At 30.4% G+C, this 16,351-nt stretch overlaps 1 protein-coding gene across 3 annotated transcripts in view; it reads right to left on the bottom strand.

The window, feature by feature from the left end:
* Positions 1–2,683: 2,683 nt before the first annotated feature.
* ktub (Tub domain-containing protein ktub) overlaps positions 2,684–16,351 on the bottom strand; it is an 86,190-nt gene continuing 72,522 nt past the window's right edge. For all 3 annotated transcript variants that reach the window (XM_075378350.1, XM_075378351.1, XM_075378352.1), the window contains 4 exons: positions 13,293–13,520; positions 9,571–9,688; positions 7,124–7,276; positions 2,684–3,141 (listed from right to left, as the gene is read on the bottom strand). In XM_075378350.1, the coding sequence (XP_075234465.1) occupies positions 3,008–3,141; positions 7,124–7,276; positions 9,571–9,688; positions 13,293–13,520 (633 nt within the window). In that variant the 3' untranslated portion in view covers positions 2,684–3,007. The remainder of the gene's footprint in view (positions 3,142–7,123; positions 7,277–9,570; positions 9,689–13,292; positions 13,521–16,351) is intronic.

Here is a 16,351-nt window from a genome sequence, read left to right as displayed (position 1 = left end):
GATATAGTAATTCTAGCTGAGAGTAAAAAGGATTTAGAAGAAACAATGAATGGCATGGATGAAGTCCTATGCAAGAACTTCTGCATGAAAATAAACAAAACAAAAAGAAAGTAATGAAATTTAGTAGAAATAGCGAAAATGGACCACTGAATGTAAAAATAGTATGAAAAAAGATTATGGAGGTAGAAGAATTCTGTTATTTGGGAAGTAGAATTACTAAAGATGGATGAAGCAGGAGCGATATAAAATACCGAATAGCACATGCAAAATGAGCCTTCAGTCCTGGAATAGTCACTTTAACATTGGAGGGACAGTTAGAAGGAAAAAATTGTGCAGGCAGGCCACGTTTGGAATATGTAAAACCAACTGTTAGGGATGTAGGATGTACGGGGTATAACAAATTGATATTACTAGCACTAGATACGAAAATTTCTAGGCGAAAATGGGAAATGAAATTTTAATTATCCATTAAAATATAAAATGTATCTTATCTGTACCTTACCTGGTATAATAGAAAATGTTTCTATTACTTATAATTTTTTTACTACTTTTTTTCAGTATGGTGGGAATACTGAATTATATTTCATTCTGTAAACTTTGGACCTAATTTTTTAATAATCTGCCTGACGAAATAAATACTATATAGTTAAAGTTTCCTTTAAAAAAATGTTAAAGAATTCCTATTTTCATATATTAATATGGGTTATATTTTTTGCAAAAATGAACAGTTGATGTTTATATATTTTTACTATTAGCATAAATACCAAATAGAGGAAGTTTTTATTTTATACCATAAGTTGGTTGAATGAATCCTCAAATAGATAATTAAACAAATACTGGGAATATAACAAAGAACTCCACATGCTTTTCACAGATTTTTCAAGCCTTGAGAGGAAAATATGGGAAAAGATGGAAAAATTTGATATCCCAAAAATCTAATTAACTTTGCAATGATGACTTAATGAATCACAGAAGTGAGACAGGGAGATGGGACTGTTGTCACCACTTAACATAATGTTGAAAGAAGGATTGCAGAAAGTGAGGCAGGCAAATGTAGGAATAAAGATAGGAACAAGATCAATGTACTTGCATTTGCGGATTATGTCACTTTTTGCAGTAACCAAGAAGACCTTTGAGAAGATTACCAAAGTTCTCATTAAAATAATGAAATATACAGGTCTAAATATAAACAATGGAAAGACAAAATTCATACATTATATAAGATAAAACAACCCACAGATGAACAAAGTATGCATGGAGGGAACACGTTTTTGAGGGGATAAGTATTTGGGAGTGATATGTCAAATAAAAAGATGGAAGAACCAGTAATAAAGAAAAAATCAATCTTGCCATCAGATGCCTCCATGCATGCAACAAGGTTATGACGGTAAAGATATTGTCACAACTAACAAAATGTAACATAATATTATTAGAATAATTGTAATGTTGAGACCAATTGTGTAATACATATTATAATTCATTTCTTAAGTGCAAGAGGTACAAAAGCAGCTGAAATCATCGACACAGTGAAGTGCACGGGGATAAAGCTACATCCGATGGAATGGTTAGAGAGTTAATGGAAAAGTCTTAAGAGAATAGGCGGTTACGATTTTATCACTATGTAATGAATTTCCTTTAATTTCAGTGTTTTCTATGAAATTGTGTCAGTACGCTTAAATTATTTAAAATTGTGTTCATGTTTGGTATCAAAAATGCTGACTGATTTGCAAAAAAAAAAATGTTTTGAACTTTCTAAAGGGATACAGAAATGAAGGTGATCTGTTTTTAAGCCAAACTGTTACTGGAAATGAGATATGGATATCTCACATTTACACTGTAATCAAAACAACAGTCCATGGAATGAAGATACAACATCTCTTGAGAAAGTGAAGTTCATATAAATAATGTCAGTCCACATAAAAATGGAGGGGGGATATACAGGGGCTACTAAAATGCAATATGTAATTAAAAACAGAAGGCATGATATGCTCAGTACAGGAATCTTGCTACTACATGACAATGCTCAGCCACATGTGGAAAATTATACCCCACAGATCTTATCACATCATAGCTGGGAAGAAATTGATCATGTACCATATAGTCATGACCTGGTGCCCAATGACTACCACTGTTCCTGCATTTAAAGTAGCAAGTCAGTGGTTGGCAATACTATTGTTGATTAAAAACCAGGTATCAAAATGGTAGTACTTGCTTACAAACCATGCCTAGTATATAAATGAAATATAATGAACAAATAGATAAAAACTATATTTTTATTAGATTTAGATATATTTTTATCAATAGTAATGCAAAATTAACTTGCTCTTATGTTACATAATTAATTCTGAGTAATTTCTAATTTTATATGAGCTAAGTCTCTTATTATCCAAGATATGAATCAGAGTCTACTACCTCCTCCCAGTTAGCTCAGTTAATTACATGATTTTTACAATGATATAATTAGATCCTGTTAACGTAAATGTTCCTGATATGTATAAAATAAATAAATTCGCTAATAAATAAATAAATACTTACATTTATGTGTATATTAACACCATTATCTCATAGATATATAAATATATATACAAAAATTTATATTTTTTTCTCTTAAATATACATAATAAATATTGCATATAATACAAAGCACAATCTTATATATATATATTTCTGTTTATAACTGATCTTATAAAAATAAGTTTAATAAATAAAGAGGAACAAAATAATATTACTGAAATAAATATTGAACATATAAACAATTATTAAAAAAATATACTAAATAACTAAAAATGGTTTGTACTGAACTCTAATATATTAATTGGATAGTATAATAATATTTAATAAAAAAAAATTATTTACTATTAAAAAAATATACAACTTCTTTTTATTTTAAACAGAAACGCAGATATTTTTCAAAACTTGCTTGGTGCGTTTACATACTGTACAGAAAAATTGTACGTGTCCATCAGTAATAATATCTTTTTAACATTTTTATATCATTATTACATAATTATTCACAAGCAAGTTTACTATCGAAACTGCTAAGTGCTATAGCAAATGCCTGTAACGTGCACATAGGGTATCTGTAGTCCATCGTAAAAACATCTTCAGCGATTCTACCAAATTGCATTACAACATATTCAGCTGTGAAAAATGAATAAATAGAGTACAATTAATACCTTAAAATACTGAGGAACTTTGTCTGTTAATCTACTGAATACATGATAAATGCCATATCGTTATCCATCCACTACAGATAAACACTGCGATGGGTCAATATAATTTCGATAAAAACAATCTATTCAAATCAAATGTGAATAAAACTTTTAAAATAATTTATGCAATTCAAAAGCTACAAAAGTTTCCTGGAATTGATAATTGTTTTTTGAAATAGTAATTATGATAATGAAATAATTGAGATTATTCATGATATTATAACATGGGGCCTGCTTTGTTATTTTATATCTAACAATCTAAACAGGTGATTGTGTTATTACAGATATCCACGAATTGCAGTTAAAAAATATCAGTTATTGAACACTATACACATATCAAATTTTACAATCTGCAAAAAAAATCTTTCAACAGACCCATGTTTGAAAGAGCATAAAATGAAATAATGAAAAAAAAAATTACAATTGACATAAAATATTAGTTTCTGTATCCTGATTGCATTATGTTTAATTCGTTCAATATTTAGCTATGTAAGCAGCCTCATCATTGCTTGATATCAGATCATCTTGGGTATTAAGAGTCAACAAGGGGACAAGAAGCTAGTAGGTGTTCGAAGTCCTGGATTAGTCTAACATCTTGTGTCTCCTTCATTTTACCTTCATATCTTATCAGTTTGTAGGAATACAGAGTTCACCTGGTGAACTGTGGCTGAAAGTTACTCTTCATGACCACAGAGGATGATGAGGGTCTGAAAAGTCTACCTCTTTTGCTCATTTTCTGTCGCTACATTTCTTCATATTTGTGATGTAATATTAAGATAGATCACAATAGAGGTAGATCTTCCTACAGGCACATCTAAGGCATCCAGAAATAATCTGAGTTGTCTCATTAATTGCCACATTCACTTGTTTCATGTTGGCTGTTGGTGCATATGTTGCACCTGAGAGTATGGGTGAAGTTCAGAGGGTGCCTGGCCATGCACCTTTTTATGTGTCAGTCAGTTTCCTGATGTTGTTTTTAGTGCAGACTGAGTTTCACATCTTTACAGTGTTGATTGAATGTGAAGTATTGTCAATTTTCTCACCCATGTATTTTGGCAGTGTTAGCTACCTTGTTTGTGTACAATGGAAGTTGCAGAATTGAGTTTTATTAGGATTCGGCTTGAGGTGGTTCATAAGTCATAGTATAGGGCAAGTTCTTCCAGTGACACATTCAAATTATTCTCTACTTTTTCAAAGATGTAATGCATTGGTGTATCCTTGTGCTGCTGCAGATATACCATTATTGTAGATAAGTGTTTGGTTTCTTGACTGATCATTTGGTTTCTTCACTGGTCGTTGTTGTACCAGCTAGAATGCTCACTTGGACAAATCATTTTTCTGATTGCCACAGACTATTTTGACTATTTTTTTCAGGACTATGTGGAATCATTTGTTCTGAAGGATAATTTTACAAATTTTGTGAACTACAGACCTGTGCCAGTAGATACCACCTTAATGTAATAAGTATGATAGTTATAATGATGTTTGTCTCAGGCCTGTCTATAGCAATAAATGATGTAAACCCTGAATGTCTTCAAAATGATAGCTGTAAAGAGGGATGGTTGAAGAAATAGTCAGGTTAAAATATTGTAAAGCTGTTACAGTGATCTCCACAATAATAAAAAAAATTGAATTTGCATCAATATGCTGCACAAAAAAATATTGCCAGCAGAACAGAACACATATGAATTACACAAACAGGTGATTTTAATGCGGCTTATATAGAATTTAAGAAAATCAGGATCTCAAGTAAATTCATGTCATGTCATAAGCCTAAATGTGAAGTTCCTTTTACTCAGGAGATGTATTTTGGATACAAATTTTTCAGCAATCCTGTGAATATCTAAATTTGGTACCCCCACATACTGAACTATCATTGTTTACAAACATTATCAAAAATTGCTGTGACAGTCAACCGATGGTCTCTTAGATAAAATTCCTAACTTTTTCAGCAAACAATATTTTGGCTTGCCAAACTTTTATTTTGACTTGTCAATATTTTGTATGACTATTATTGAAATGGTTTTACCATTCCTTCATTTTTATACAAGGCATGTTTTTAAAGTAAGTACCATTTTGAAATTCCACCACTGCTACACTGCAGTAGGCATTCCACATATGCACACTGTGCACCCACATATCACCACAGATACAATTATGAAAATATTCTACTGTGTTTATGTTTTTGAGTAATTAAAATGCTTCCACTGATCAAGAATCCCGCAGATCGTGAAATACGTGGTGCGATTAGTTTTGTTAGTGCTAAAGGCATTAAAGTGGCTGAAATTCATTGTCAGATCAGTGAAGTGTATGGAGAAAACATTATGAGCGATGGAAAGGTACAAAAATTGGTAACAGCTTTTAAAGATGGCCACCAAAATGTTTATGATGAGGAATAGAATGGACAACCTTCTGTCATTACTGAAGATTTGGTGCAGAAAGTTGAAAGTGAGAGAGAACAGATGCTTTACGATTTCTTCACTATCTGAAGAGTTGCCTCAAGTTGTCTATGAAATTGTGACCAAAACTTAAATTATTGACAGAGGTGCACAAAACCAAATGTTTAGGCAGTGTGTTGACTTTTCTTGAGTGTACAGTATAAAGGGTGATCTTTTAAGCCAAATTGTCACAGGTGACGGAAACATGGGTGGCTTACGTTACACTGGAATCGGAGCAGCAATCCATGGAATGGCGGCATTCAACATCACCCAAAAAAGTGAAGTTTAAGCAGACAATTTTGATTCTGAAAATCATGTGTACAATGTTTTGTTACAGGAAGGGGGTGTTGCTGGTGGAGTTTTTGCCTCATGGTGGAACAATAAACTATGACGTATTATGAGACCTTAAAAAATGCATGGCATGCTGAGTAAAGGGATCCTTTTGCTTCCTGACAATGCCTGTCCACATGTGGCTAATGAAACTCAAGAACTTATTGCATCGTTTGGCTGGGAACAACTTTATCATCCCCTCCATGCAGTCCTGATCTAGCGCCTAGTAACTACCACTTGTTCCTGTATTTCTAGAAACATCTGGGTGCTCAGCACCATGATGATGACCATGTAGAAGTACAGGCTTTCACGTAAATATAAAGTTAAGAATAATATACTTTTTTTTAATTTCAAAATGGTACTTTAAAAACATGCTTCGTATAATCACTGTAGTATCAAAACCACCAAATGCTTGCCGAATCTTCATACACATTTTGTCACCATACACAAAATGACTTGAGCATTTAAAATTATTACATATAAAGATCTTATAACACAGTAACTGAATTTACTGATAAGACTTGAAAAATAACACTTTTAGGAAGCTGAATTTAAACCAAAATGCTATACCTATTTTCTTAGTCTAACTGTTTTCAGAGAAAAAAATTAAGACATATTATTCAATAAAAATTGTACAAACCACCAGAAAGAATAACAATACCTTTATGTACCTATGCATTCTTTCTTTTTTTGAAATTGATCAGTTCAGTATTTAAGGTTTATCTTGCAAGCTTAATAATATTTTTTAATCATATTAATCTAATTCAGGGAGTATTCATTTTGAAAATATGATATGAAATAAGAATGAATTGCTTGACCATAATTGAAGTCTACCATTTCATCAATTGATTCTTATTAACAATTAAAATTAAAGAAAAAATAAATGAAGCTTTCATTCAGTTCAATTATTGCTAACATTTATTGAGTAATAATCATAGTAACTGTAAAAACAAAACTTCATTCTCTCCTAAATAAAATGCCCAAAAAATTTACTAGCTATGAACTTAGAAATGCTTGAACAAATAACCAACAATCACTACTCAACTGACAATCACTATACACTGATACAACCTTTTTCTACTCAACAAAACATTAAAGAATAAATACTAAAAGATTATTAATGAGTATGTTAATTTTACTTACGATCAGAATCGTGAACAATTTGAAAATTTTTAACAGATGCTTGAGTAACTCTCCCATGGAAATTGAGAACGTACGACTGAGTATCATCATTCCATGCAGGCGTTTTATTATGTAGCTCTATTAAATTGTCCATATTTTTAGCACGCCAACATTCTAAAAAAATAATATGAAAGAATAGAGAAACAACTTATATTAGATGGATTGTGTACTAAAATACTAAGGAGGAAAGATAATAGGCACAATAATTCTTTATTCTTTGAAACCTAATTTGTCATCATCTACATCAAGTTTCATGAACTGTATTATAATATGCAGATACTTAAGTTATAGCCCACTCAGTAAATAAAATATCAATCCATCCTGAGTGGGCTAAAAGTAAGTTTCTCCAATTACTAATAAGACAATAGCTAATAACAAAACTTTTATTATTACATGTTTATACAAATTAAGGTAAGTGTCTTAAGGTAAGTGTTGTTCGTTCTTCTGCAAAGATAACATGTTCATAACACATAATTTAAAAATATGATACAATTAAACATGAAAGAGCCCTAAAATACAGAAACCTTTCATCAAATTATTCTGTGTATAAAATAACTAATAATTAAAAAAAGAAAAAACATAGATGACTAGAAACATTTAACTATCTTGCAGAAATAACACAAAATAACAGAAACAAGAAACAAAACACAAATAACACAAACTTTAGACACAATAAATTTCTTACAAGGAAAAACTAATTTGAAGGTGATGATTTTATAACAGACTACTGCTATGTTTATGAAAGTAAATAAATAAATATACTATTAAATTGAAATTAACAATGACTAAAGATTATAATCCTGTTAACAACATATCCTTTATTAACTGATATAAATATATTGTGTTGAAGGGAGACTATGTAAAAGCTTATGAATCAGTTTTTTCAGAATTTTAATATTTTATAGCCTCAGTCCTGAAACTTTTTGTACAGAATGTGTATTTAAATATACTCTTAAAATATTAATTTAAAATTGTTAAATATTCTTTCAAACTTAAACACATGAACAGTATAGTTATGGAAATTTATAAATGGTTAATGAATATCATAATGTGGGGTTATAGATTTCAATGAATATTATGTATTCATTTTTGCTGTAGAAAAAGTAATTTCTACAAGACCTAGTGCTATGCACTCATCTAAAGACTTATTAATTTTATCAGCCATCTACTTCCAAAATTTTCTTATACAAAATTTAGAAACATATCAACCTTTTTTCATTTCCTATGGGACATGTTATACAACCAAAAACATATAGTTAACACAAATATTAAAAAATAAATTTTTCTATGCGGGACATTCAATAATTAACAAGAAAAATTGATCATTCAATTAATGAAACTTTTTGAGGGTCAAGTTGGCAACCTTGGGAACACATTTAATCAGCTATTTAATCATAACTATTCTAAACATAACCTCTTTTGTTGATTTTAGAATGTCAGCTCCACTTCAGGTGAGAAACTGGTGGAAATTTACTCTAAGAATGTTGAAACAGTATGGTGAAGTGTTTAAACTGCAGAAATATGTATAGGTGGATGGAAAAGTCTAATTTGACCATAAATGATCTTATTCGTGAAGACAGGAAAGTCAAAATTTCCCAAATTGCTAGTTTGTGTAATATTAATGTTGGAACTTTTTAGATCATTTAATAACGTATGATAAAACATGGATACACCATTTTGAGCTCGAATACAAACGGCAAACTCTTTGAGTGGAAACATCTGGATTCACCCACCAAAAAACAATTCAGGACTTGCATGTCAGCTGGTAAAGTGATATGGTCTAGCAAAGCCCAACTTTTAGTAAAATAAAGTAGTAACGTGAACAGTGAATACTATTCTAACATACTCAAACAGAAAGTGAAGCCTGTGATAAGGTAAAAATGTCAGGGTGCTCTCTCAGAATGTGTAATTCTCTTGCTTGACAACATGTGCCCCCACATTGTTAAGAGAAACACTCAAGAAGTTGGGTTGGGAGGTGTTGTCAAATCCTTTTTACAGGCCAGACCTCACCCAGTCTAATTTTCATTTGTCTGGCCCGCTCAAACGATGTCAATAAGTGGTCAAAAAAGCAGTACACGAATGGTTCAAACAGCAAGGTAAAGACTTCTATGTTGCAGGAATCAGAAACCTCACAGAGCAATGACTAAATGTTGCTGGAGATTATGTTGAAAATAGTTTAAGTCTCATTGTCATTAAATACATCGTTTTTTTTCCTACATCAATTTGTGTCTAAATATTAACATGCCTTGTAATTCCTAGATCTATATTTGATACTGACAACTATTTTCTATAAGAGCTCTTCCTGCTAGTGCCAATATATATAAGCCTGAAAAACCAAAAGCAATAGACGCCAGTAAAATTAATACATAAAATATAATACAATACTGATTAATTGTAAAAATTCATACCAAGTAAGCTTTCAGTATCATCAACAGGTGTTATTTGAACTCGCTGGCAGTCTTGTGTCATGCCTGGTAATATAACAGTCATCTTTCGAGGCCCCTTAAAACCTAACACATTGGTTTCCTGTAAAAATTATTTTTATCTAAAAAATCCATGGCCAACACCAATCAAAATATAACTTAATTTTACTAAATTTCTTGTTTATGCTTACATTAAACTCTTTGATAAAGTGAAGAAAATTATACAATAACCCTATTACATTATATATATATATATATATACATATATACTGGGATTTGGATTTGGTGTATTATGAATAAATATATAGGTGTATTAATAAAATTCTCCCAGGACTTTCAAAACCTATTTCTTGTCAAAATAAAAAACATGTGTTATACTTAATTTGTGAATTAGGGCTAGTAAAGATTTTGCTTGGATTTCAGTCACCTGCTGAAATGAAGTTGATTATTAAGGAGCAGAATTAATGATTTCTTATGGCTTTTGACCTGAAGAATCAAATAAAACAGGTCTCAACTGAATCTGCAGTAGTTTTTCAGAAATCTGGGGTGAAAACTATTAAACTGCAGTAAAAAAACCCTGCTTTTTATGTTTGGCATACAATGTTAAGTAGTAATAAAAATACAAACTTTTAAAACTTGTTAAGAATCTAATTTTGAACAAAATGATGTTGGATACGTTGAATAAAACAAGGAAAAGTTAGACAAATTTGAATTTTATTTAGAAACAGTACTTCACTACATTTGTCAGAAAAGTACTTATTTAATGTAAATAACTAAATTCTTTTTTGGTGATAAAAATGAATAAAAATTACCTAGATAATTTTTTTATTAATGACAGAACTACAATAAGTTATTTGAAAAATTATTACTTTTCAAATAATAATAATAATGTATCATCAAAATCAGTTTATACAATCAAATGTTAGCCAATTTATTTGAATACATACATTTTAATGTTATTCCACATTTTTTGACTGACTACCATACTTTTCTTCTTGCAGCATAGCTCTAGAGTTATGATGCCAGCAAAGTAAAAGATGTGGTTATAGTTAATATAAAAAGAAAATATTAAGTAATAGTACATAAATACAGGATGATTCAAAGAAACTGTAAATTTTGAAAGTTGTGTTGGTAGCCTTGGGTGATTGGTACCACTTGATAAGTGGCGCCAGCCTCTCTAACCTAACCTGCCATTTAGTTGTCATGGATCCTTGGAGTGGTGCATAATGTGCATTTGCTATCAAAGCGTTTTACAAAAACAATGACAGTGTGGGAGGGAGCGCGTAGAGAATTTCACAGTCATTTTAATCTGGGATGGCACGAACGTGTTCAATCAGCACATGCAATTAAAACATGGATATCTAATTTTGAGGAAGTGGTTTGGCAATGAAAAAGAAACCTCCAGCCCGTGAGCGAACCATCCGTACACCACAGAATGTTCCAAGCTTTACAAGATGCTGTCACACGAAGTCCACTTCGGTCAATCCGTCGTCTCTCAGCATCTTTACAATTGCATAGTTCAAGTGTTAGAAGAATGCTAGTGAAGGACTTGCAATACCATCCATACAAGTTGTAGATCGTCCAGGAACTGAAACTGAACGATGCAGTTGTGTGAGCACAATTCTGTAATGTAATGCTTCAGAAGATAAATAATAACGAAGAGTTTGTTCACGAACTGTGGATGTCAGACGAAGCGCATTTACACCTCAGTGGATATGTTAACAAGCAAAATTTCAGATACTGGGCACAAGAAAATCCTACGCAGCTACACCAGCGTCCGTTGCACAGCCAGAAAATGACCGTGTGGTGTGCTATGTCATCTTACGGTGTTATAGGCCCTTATTTTTTTGAGGATGACAACGGTCTTGCGATTACAGTGACGTCGGCTCATTACATAGCCGTGCTTGAAACCTTTGTTGTGGAACAAGAAAAGAGATTTCCACAGATTCTTAACACAGTCTGGTTTCAACAAGACGGAGCAACGTCACATACTGCACGAATATCAATGGCAGCTGTACGCAGATTGTTTGGACAACGTGTCATTTCACGAAATGGTGACATTAGATGGCCTCCCAGATCACCTGATCTCTCAGCTTGCGATTACTTTTTGTGGGGTCACCTTAAAAGCAAAGTGTTCCACAGTAGACCTGCTACAACAGAAGAACTGAAGGCAAAGATCCGAGAAGCAATTGCGGAAATTCCAGTTGAGATGTTACGTCAAACCGTAAACAATTTAACGAAGAGACTTCGTGAGTGTTTACGTAGAACAGGAGGTCACCTGGAAGATGTCATCTTTAAAAAATAAACTAAAATGTATGTATCCTAAAATGGCAACATTTGAACAATTACATGAAATAAAATTCATTTTCTAAAAAAAGTTTCATAACATTATTTAATTTTTAAAATTTCCCTTTCTTTGAATCAACCTGTATAACAAAATAATAAATAAATAATGATAAGATAGAATAAAATTACATTTTAAAAATATGCATTTTATGGTATATATTCAACAAGAATAAAGAAATTCAAGTTTATTTTAAAGAAAAACTCATGAATAAAGTAATATTGTTTCGATAATCTTTAAATTTTAAATAAATTGATTATAAGAGAACTTTAGTGCTAAAAAAAAGGCAAAGGAAGGCCTTTCTTATAGGTGCAATAATATGTAACAAAAATAATTCTTGAGTCTAAATTCTTGAATAAATGAATGGAAAATTAGCAAAAAAAATTAGTCAAATTAAATTAGTAAATTAAAAATACTTTCTTGTGGTTATATACCACAAAAAAAAATATTTTTAATTTATTCAAGATCAGTCAACAGAATTCATTTACAGGAATCAAACAATGATTTGACAGCCCAATTTTATTTCTGAAATACTAGTTTTATATCTTTCCACTTTGTTCCACCAACACATAAAAAGATAAATTTTAATATAGGATTTACTGTTACAAAAAAAAAAATAATATTAATTGTATTGCTCTGGCTAAATAGCTTACCAGTTACTAAATTTCCAAATTAAAATGAATTAATAAATTATAAATTGTAAACATTACAATCAGGGAAAAAATATTTTTAAAAAAATAAGTAATTTCAGACCAATAATTTAGAAGCCAAGAACAATTTTAGAATAATTTGTAATCCTTTTTTGAATGACGATCGATTAATTCATCCCATAAGTTTGAAGCTTGTGCGTGGAAATACAGAATGAAAATCTTGTGGTATATGAAAAATGCCTTCTCACTGGAATTTATAACGTTGGATCTTCCAGATGAAAAGTTGAGATTTAACTTAACTTGAGATCGACTTAACTTTTCTGAAATTACTCAAATGAAACTCATCTGAATCCATAACTATAAACTGCCTTTTTTAACCATATAATTAGCTGACTTACATAAGTTAGGATATGGGAATACAAAAGCAGCAGGTAGAGATACAAATTATAAATTTTATTACTTCTAATCTATTTATTTCTTAGTAATTTTAATGTATTACGTATTACTTTAATATATTAAAGTAATTTATTACTTTAATGTATTAGTTGTTTTATGTTTAAAAGAAGAAAAAACCAACCATGTAAACCAAAACTCCTGGTCTAGTATATCTGTACCAGTTCTTACGGCAACGTGTGTCAAAGGAGTGGTTAAACAGGACAATATAAAATAACGATATAACAGCTATCTTTAGTTAGTAATAATAAAATACTTACATAAACAACAGCTGCTAATTCTTGTCTAGGGCGTACTAATTCATCTTTCGCACTACAATTACGTGGAGATCGCCCATTATCATAAACAGTAAATTGTGTTCCTAACAGATTTGATCTTAATTTACCGACATATGCTTCACCACCCCTGGAAAGATCTGTTGGATCAGTAGATATTAAATAATTACTTGTTGTACTCTTTTTTCTTTTTCTACCAGCTAAAAGAAATATCTGAAAAATAAAATAATTACAAAATTAAACACTTTATACTCAAAAGCCTTAAGATATTGAAAAATATAACAAATTGAATTTGAGTAATTGTACAAAATAAACAAAGTTAACATCTAGCTATACTGTATGAAGCAAAGAAAATAGCATCATTCAAACACAGAGGGCACTGAAACAAATCCTGCTACTAACTGTCCTTTGAGATTACTGCTTTTCTATGTCTATAGAAACAATAAGTTGATTATAACTTGCTAATTACATATGGATAATAGGTTTGTTAGAAATACCAGGATTTGCAAAACCATAATGAATGAAACATAAGGTGTAATATATAAATATCCAGGGTGTTTTTTTAAGTGAAGAGCTCATAGTACATTGTTGAGGTCATTCATAATTTTATACGCCTCCATTAGTAGCACACACCAAGTTTCAGTCAGATACAATCAAAATTCTGTAGTTGGTAGTTGTTTGGGTCTATCAAGTATTGTGATTTGTGAAAAGTGAATGAAAGAGAATTTTGGGTGGTTATCAAATATTATTTTTTGAAATGCAAAACTGTACAGGCAAGCTATATAAATAGTACCTTGTGAATTGGCTTCATCAATTTGAATAATTTATAAGGGGTTCAGTTTTTTAGGGAGGTCATATAAGCAAAAAATGATATTGAACATTCTGGATGACTTGTTGAAGTTATAACTGCAGACAGTATTGAACAAATTAATGACATTGTGTTGTATGAAGATAGAAGGATTGAGAGGTAGTGAGACTGCTAAGAGAATAGGGATTTCAAATGAGTAGATGTACCATATTTTATATCGATATTTACATACGTGAAAACTGTCCACTAGATAGGTTTAACATTTGCATTTATTCAAATGTATGAATAAGTAAACATTTCAAAACACAGTTTGGGACATTTTTAACATAATTGAGAAGAACCCTTTTTGCACAGTGTCATAACAGTTGATCAAACTTGGATATATCAACATTGATGCCAATCACAGACTAGTTATAACAACAGGTTGCAATTGGACAACTTATTCCAAAGAAGATGAACATTCTTCCATCAGAAGAAAAAGTGATGATCACTGTCATTTGGGATATCAAAATCGTCATTGACTTTCTGATTAATATTAAATTATAATTGTCTGAGAACGCAAAGCAAAGTGTCTGAATTATACTGCAAAATTATTCTGGATCTCCCTCCAGATTTAGCCCCTTAGTTTGAATCTTTTGATAAAAATAGGAAAAGGATATAATATTCCCAATGACATAAAATCTATGAATACTACATTATGCATTATAAACTTTAAAAGTTTGTAATTAGAACTTTTAAATATTCTAATTACAATTAAAAGAATATGACATAATGAACAAATAAACACCTGATCTGAATGTAATGTTTAAAGACCACAAAAGGATAAGTTTTCAAGAAACTGTAAACAGTCAGAGCTGGAGGAACAAAGCAGAAGAGACCATGACAGTAGGGATGGATAGCAGGAGCAGCTCCCACTAAATTCGAATAGGCATTGTTGTTATTTGACAATCCTAATTCAGGAAGACTGTGCAAAAAGTAGTTTTGAGAATGGAGGTACTCTGAAATTACAAATATTAGCAAGACAATGCCTGAAAAGGCAGAAAATAACACTCAAATCATGAAATCAATTTAATAACATTTTATACAAAAGAGTTAACTAATATAATTCATATTTATTTCATAAATACAAATACACGCTAGAAAAAAAAAATAATAGCAGACTAATACAATTTTTTTTCTGCACTGTAATGATAAGATTTTAAAATTTCTGTAAACTGAAAAATTAGTCAGTCAGTACTATCAGGTAACAATGATCATCAATAGATTATTATCTTCAAAAAAACCTTCAAGCTTATGTGGTGATATCATCAAGCCAAAAAACGAACACTCATTTTAAAAAATTACAACCAAGAACATTTTTTCAAGCAGAAAAAGTTTTATTCAATTGTTTCTATTTTAGAAGTTGTTCCTGTAAAAATATAAATAAAAACTAATTTCTTTAGCGAGAAATCTAACAAAATATTGAATAAAAATCAAATCTATAATTGGCGAGTACAACTGTAATATCTCAGCCACATTTGGATCTTAAAATCTGAATTTTTATTTTATATTATATAGTAATGCATAATGTGTAAATAAACTTTAAACATACTAACTATATATATATATATATATATATATATATATAATTTTTTATATTACCTTCTACATATATATATATATATATATATATATATATATATATATATATTATACATTAAAGAAGGTAATAAAAAAATTAAATTACATACTTAATTTTACAACAAAATCAAAGAAATAAAATGAAGCTTAAAAAAATTTGATAAAAAAAACCAGCTGTGCCTAAGACTGAGTTTTTATATCATTTGTCAATAGATAATCTACTATAGCTATTGAAAAGATTCAGTCACTGAGTACTTAAATTTGAATTAAATTTTCGTATTAATATTGGTCAATTTTCTAACAAAATATATTTGTAAGAAATACAATAAAACATGTCAAAATCAAACTATGTGTAGCAGTGAACTGTGGGGAAAAGTAAAAATTGTAAAGCATGTTTTTACAGTAACATCTGTTTTGAATTTGCCACCTACATACATAATATAAGCGGATATACAGCTATGTAAACATAATAGCTCAAGTCATTTCAATCAAATGTAGAGTAGCTCAGTCATTTTGTGTTATAATACATACATTTACAATGGGCATTACAGTTCAGGATTTTTGATGATGAAAAATAATCCTATGGCTGAAATTGAAAAATTGGCTTATAACATCA

Source organism: Lycorma delicatula, chromosome 11 (genome assembly GCF_047948215.1).
Source record: "Lycorma delicatula isolate Av1 chromosome 11, ASM4794821v1, whole genome shotgun sequence".
Taxonomy (NCBI): Eukaryota; Metazoa; Arthropoda; class Insecta; order Hemiptera; family Fulgoridae; genus Lycorma; species Lycorma delicatula.
Note: the sequence above shows the minus strand (reverse complement) of the source record. Positions and strands in the feature narration are given on the sequence as shown.